Source organism: Mesitornis unicolor, unplaced genomic scaffold (genome assembly GCF_000695765.1).
Source record: "Mesitornis unicolor isolate BGI_N332 unplaced genomic scaffold, ASM69576v1 scaffold36101, whole genome shotgun sequence".
Classification (NCBI taxonomy): Eukaryota; Metazoa; Chordata; class Aves; order Mesitornithiformes; family Mesitornithidae; genus Mesitornis; species Mesitornis unicolor.
The window spans coordinates 979-6990 of NW_010165053.1; the positions used below are offsets into that span (position 1 = coordinate 979).

Consider the following 6012-nt stretch of genomic DNA (forward strand, 5'->3'; position numbering starts at 1 on the left):
GCATCTGGAGCCTGTGACTGACAGTGCGAGAACTGCTCGCGATTGACTGTGAGAAACTTCTGCCTTGAAAAATCTGTGTTTTTTGGGTTTGTCGACAGCAGCCGCTGGTTTAAGCAGCAGAGGCAGCTGGGCCCGTGCTGGACTTTTAAGTATCAGTGAAGCGGAATATGTTCAAAGTAGTTTCTGAACCTCACAGGAAAGAGAGGAATTAAGGGTGAGCGGGTGCGTGTGAGGTATTTTCTACACCCGCTTGAAGCGTTTTAGCTTGCGCTGCACAGGACAACCTCGCAGTCGCTCGTCTGAGCCTGTGAGCGCAGGTCTCGAGGTGCTGAGCGATCGTCCTGCAGCCACGGGCAGGGCTGAGACCTCCAGAGAGGAGCCGAGGCGGGAAGGGGCACCCTGAGTCTGAATGGTCTCGTCCCGTTTGTGGTGGATTTGTGTGTGGAAGCGGATCCTGATCTGTGTGGGCCGCTCTGGTGCTTCCTGTGTCCGTCCCTCATCCGCGGCAAGGCTGGTGGGTGCAGGGGGTTCGGGGCTCTCCCTGCAGGGTGATCTGCGAGCACAGTTTCCCTCTGCAGGGTCTGTTCTCGTCTGTTCAGGTCGTGGGCTTCTCGCTGCCGAGGCCCTTCGGCCCCGTGCAGCTTGTCTCCTTTTAGCTTCTGTTTTAAGAATCAGAGAGCAAAAGTCATCTCCAAGTGCTGTCACCACTCCTAAGCCTTCTCACAAAGGAGAAAAGCACAGCACTGAAGCAGCAGTAACCCGACACTTGATTTTACTGGTCTGTGGTTTTCTCATCCATCTTCTTTACAGGTCCAAGCAAGAGAATTGAGTTCAGCTCCTGGCAAAGATGTCGCTCTCCAAACGGGAATTGGATGAGCTGAAACCATGGATCGAGAAGACGGTGAAGCGAGTCCTGGGCTTCTCGGAGCCCACAGTGGTCACCGCGGCGCTGAACTGCGTTGGGAAGGGCATGGACAAAAAGAAAGCAGCTGGTACGTGTCCTCGCCCTGCAGCGGGGCGGTCAGACCCCTCCGTGGAGAAAAGAGGTGCAAAATCCTCAAACAGCCTTGAAATGGTCTCAAATCAGATCTGAACTCACTCCCTCCATTCCTGCAGCACCAACCTGCTGCTGGCGCTGCTCGGCTGCGTGGCAGGTCCTGGTTTCATTGCTGGTTGTCGTGGTTTCTTTGCTGGTGGTGGCTGGTGGATTTTTGAGGGTGAATGGCACCCTTGCAGGTGTGAAATCTGGTTTGCATTAAGGCAGTTTTATAAAACAAACAGAACTCCCCAAACCTGAAAGCTCTTGAGTGTTTGTGGAGGTGATTCTGACCCAGCCTTGATGAGGCAGAGGTGAGTACGTGCAAGTCCATGCAGACAGGTGAGATGCAATCAAAACCCTTGGAGTACGTTACAAATCCCGAGGAAGTAAAAATGAATTTAAGGTGTTTTTTTCTATAGGAATTGAAAATGCTCATTTAACCCATGGCTGCTTTTTTGACCATTAGAGCCCTCTCATTTTTTTTCTCGTTGAGGCCTGGACTCCCTCAATCCTTCAGAGCTTAACACTCCTGACAGCGGGATCTGCAGATCCCAGAGGCCTCGGGAGCCCAGGTCGTGAGCCCCTGCGTCAGGGGGGTTGAATCCACCTTTAAATGAGCGTTTTACAGCTCTGCAGAAGCCTCTGAATTCTCCATCCTCCCGCTCGTCCCAGGCAGTGAATTCTGCCATTTACACGACTCCTCCTCTTTTCCAGACCACCTCAAGCCCTTTCTGGATGATTCCACCCTGCGATTTGTGGACAAGCTCTTTGAGGCCGTGGAGGAAGGCCGGAGCTCACGGCACTCCAAATCCAACAGTGACCGCAACCGGAAGCGAGAGCTGAAGGTGATTATTGATCATTGATTATTGATTGCTTTTCTCTGAGGTTTGGTGGCCGTGGAGGCAGCACCGGGACTCTGCCACACTTTCCTCTTCCAGAGAGGTACTGCTCGTAATGCTTACAGTTCAAGAGAAAAGCCCCTTCTCCATGATGAAGTGTGTGAGCCTTTACCTTTCGGTTCTCTTTGCCTTTAGATGAGGTCGCAGGCCGAGGTGGAAGTTTGGGTTTTTGGTTTCTTTAACAACCTCGGCCAGGCTTGTGCAGTGGAGTCACTTCACAGAGCTCTGTTTCTGTCTCATTTTGTACTCTCTGGTCGCGTTGACAGCTTCCTGTTCTCATTGCCCAGATGTGCCGTGTTGTGCTCTGCTGGCTGCTCCCCTGTCAGCGAGCAGGGCTCTGGTGGGTGATCTGCTGGGGTCTCATTCTCTTTTTTTCCATTCTGAATCAACAGAAGATGATTTTTGTCAACATCCATTGTAGCACAAGGTTAATTGCAGCAGGGATTTAGTAGCGCTCTGGTGTTTCTCTGATCTAACGCTTGTCTGTGATGCTGGAAGTCTCGTGCATCCAAACCTGTTCTCACTTCCTTTCTTCTCTTGAACACTTCACTTGCCATCTTCTGGAACTGCACTTCTTCCATCACTTGCATGGCGAGTTCGAAACGGGCTCCTCTCCATGCTGCTCCCTGCTTACAAAGTAAGTTTCCTCTCAGTCCTTTTGAGGTTCCTGTTTTACTGCAATCTGTGTTTCTCTGTGGTGATTTTAGCGCGTAACCTCAGTGAGCCAGGATGATCTTGCTCAGGCTCTGGATCTCTTCGAGTGCCTCCACTCTCTGTTTTCTGGTAGAAACTTGCTTTTTCTCCCAGTATCTGGCTGAGGCTTTAACTGGTGCCAGAAAGGGGGTTGGGGTTCATTCCCCAGTTAACAAATGGTGCATTAAAACATCCTCCATCCCCTGGAGCTGCTGCAGTCTCTGAGGAGCAGGCGTGCAGCCCAGCTTGCTGATCTGGAGAGGTTTGGGTTCCTGTGTCCTGGCTCCCCAGTAGCTTCACAGGCCCTCAGTCTTCTGCAGCTCTCTTGGCCACAGAAGAGGCATCAGTGGGCATCTTTCAAGTGTTTCTGTGCTGCAGCTCCACTTTGGTTTGGGTGCTGGGCTGGCCCAGGCACACACGGTGCCAAATGGCCACAGAGCCACTGGAAAGCAAGGGCTCAGCCAGGCTGGGGCATCCCAGCTGCTCCCCATGACCCTTCTGGGGAGATGGGAATGTCCTCAGTGCCATAGGTGCTTCGCGGCGGCCGGATCGCAGGTACAGCCTGGCAGGGTCACTCTTGCTGGCGCGCATGTATCCCACCTTTATTCACAAGCTGAATTCAGATTGTGCTTGTTTTTGGGCGGTCTTGGCCTCTCATCTTCCTCGTAGATGAGGATGATGAGATGATCTTTCAAGGTCCCTTCCAACTCCTAAGATTCTGTGATTCTGTAGGCGGTGGCTGCAGTGCCGGGGGAGGGGAGGGAGCAGCATTGCGTTGCAGAGGGGTTCTGGTGCTGGCAGAGATGGGGCTGGGGGCAGCAGGGGGTTCTTCCCCAGTGAAGCCCACTGGGGTCTCACATGATGGCGATGGTGTTCCCGGCTCCCGGCTGACCCAAAAGCGGGGCTGGCGTCAGCAGAGCTGTCCTCTTCTCTTGGCTCCTGGCTTGGGGATGAGCGTCCCCCCTGCCAAACCGTCACCACCTCTCTCTGGAGTTGGTGTTCTTAGGGGTCCTCTGTCAAGATCTGGATCTGTCCTGAGCCTGCTGTAACACGGGATGTGGCGAGGTTGTCAGACCGTGGCCATGCTTGCCGACCGACTTCCCCCCACTCCAGCGCAGGTTTCAGAGTTGACTTTGTGCACTTAGATCTTGTAGCTACGAGCAGTGCATTAATTTTGAATGCTGCTGGTCCTGTTGGCTGTCTTCACCGTGCGTCTGGCCCGCATTCTCTCTGTGGTTAACTGCTGTGGGGTAGGTCGTTGCTTGGGAACTTTCAGGAACTAAAATGTAATGGTTTACACACTTTATACTATGGGCAAGTCCTTTCTCTTGAACTTGTAGGTTTTCCAAGAAGTACCTGTGTCTGGATGAGGAAGTGTCCTTGTAGAATATGAACCGTTATAGTGAAGAAGGGATTGCAACTAACGCTTACAACCGGTGTGTATATTTTCTTTTCAAATAACACCTTGACATGCACACGACAGTAACACGGTTGCACGGACAGATCCAGTTTACCATACACAAAGCAGGCACTGAGCAGATGAAACCCATGGCTGCAGACGCCATGTAAAGTGCTCCTCGCCCTCTGGGAGCCTCATGCTCTGTGTGAGTCCATTAGCGTGGTCGCTGCTCCACCTGCTCTGAGCTGAGCTTCTCCAAAGCAGCTCAACGTGAGCGCAGCGTCTGTGGATCCCAGCTGGAGGCGGCTGGGTCGGAGCAGGAGGGGATGCTGCGACCTCCGTTTGGGGAGGACATGGTAGAACAGTGCAGCTTCCTCCAGCAAACCCTCTGAAGGTGGCAGAATCACAGAATCATTATGGTTGGAAGAGCCCTCTAGGATCAGATCCAACTGTAAACCCAACCATGCCTCAAGTGCCACATCCAGGCGCTTCCTGAACCCCTCCAGGGATGGGGACTCCACCACTGCCCTGGGCAGCCCCTGCCAGTGCTTGACCACTCTTGCACGACAGAAATTCCTCCCAAAATCCAACCTCACCCTCCCCTGCCACAACTTGAGGCCATTTCCTCTCGTCCCATCGCTTGTTCCTGGAGAGCAGAGCCCGACCCCCCTGGCTCCCCCCTCCTTTCAGGAGCTGCAGAGGGGATAAGGTCTCCCCTCAGCTCCTCTTCTCCACTTGAACCCCCAGCTCCCTCATTGCTCCCCATCATTCGGATGCTCCAGACCCCTCCCCAGCTCCGTTGCCCTTCTCTGCCCACGCTCCAGCCCCTCAATGTCCTTCTGGGAGTGAGGGGCCCAAACCTGACCCCAGGATTCGAGGGGCGGCCTCAGCAGTGCCCAGCACAGGGGAAGGATCCCTGCCCTGCTCCTGCTGCCCACACCATGGCTGGGACAAGCCAGGATGGCGTTGGCCACCTTGGCCACCTGGGCACTGCTGGCTCCTGTTCAGTTGCTGTCAGCCAGCACCCTCAGGTCCTTTTCTGCCTGCAGCTTTGTAGAAGATGTGGAAATCCTTTTACCCAGTCAGGTCAGCTTGTGAGCTGGCTTTTTCCATCTTCCCCAGTAGCTGAGGAAGATTTTAAATCTTGGTGCCAAAAATCTTTTGACCACTTGAACGATGGCAGCTCTTACACAGGCACATCCCTGTGGTGTCTCCTGTCCTCCAGGCTCTTGCATGGATCATCACTGATGCTTCTCTGATGGGGGACCAGGGCACAGGCTCCATGCGGTGCTGACTGCAGAGCACCGGATCTGCTCCGCGTGGTAGTTTCTCATCTTAAAAGAGTGGCCATGAGGAGAAGTCTTTGGTTTTAACCACAGTTTTCTTCTTCTCTCCTTTGACGTTAGGATGTGTTTGGTGATGACTCTGAGGTATCCAAGGAATCTTCCGGCGTCAAGAAGCGGCGCATCCCGCGATTTGAGGAGGTAGAGGATGAGCCTGAGGTCATTCCAGGCCCACCGTCAGAGAGCCCTGGGATGCTGACCAAGCTGCAGGTCAGTCCATGCAGGCCGTGTTACATGAGCTGTGCCCCAAACCAGAGCTGCCCATGCCCAAGATGTTGAATCCCAACGCAGTTTAGTGTTTACTTTACCTTAATTCATATCACAACCTGAGCAAGCAAATGAGACGTTGCTTTTGCCTGTCCTTCGTTTGCTGCACTCGCTGCCTGTGTTTGCTTCACGATGCTCGCTGCCACTTGTGCATTAGGCCAGTGATAGCGTGAAGCCTTCCTGTGGGGAAGGTTTGGATGTTCTCTTGCATAAACCAAAGTAAATGGTGTTGGTAGAGAGTGCTTGTGTTGTTGGAGCTCCTTTGCAGCTTGAGTTTGTTGATTGTGCAGTTCAATGCAGTTCTGGTCCCTCTAGGCTGTCTCGCCTGTGTTTGCAGCTGTATCATAGAATCACAGAATCACAGCATGGTTT

The 6012-nt window shown here is 53.3% G+C and overlaps 1 protein-coding gene across 1 annotated transcript; it reads left to right on the forward strand.

Moving 5' to 3' along the window:
* Positions 1 to 809: 809 nt before the first annotated feature.
* On the forward strand, positions 810 to 5583 carry LOC104548487 (U4/U6 small nuclear ribonucleoprotein Prp3-like; the record flags this gene model as incomplete). The annotated part of the gene is made up of 3 exons (XM_010194510.1): positions 810 to 992; positions 1754 to 1884; positions 5437 to 5583. Coding segments are annotated over exons 1-3 (423 nt in total), but the record flags the coding sequence as incomplete, so codon positions are not given.
* Between the last annotated feature and the right edge of the window lie 429 nt (positions 5584 to 6012).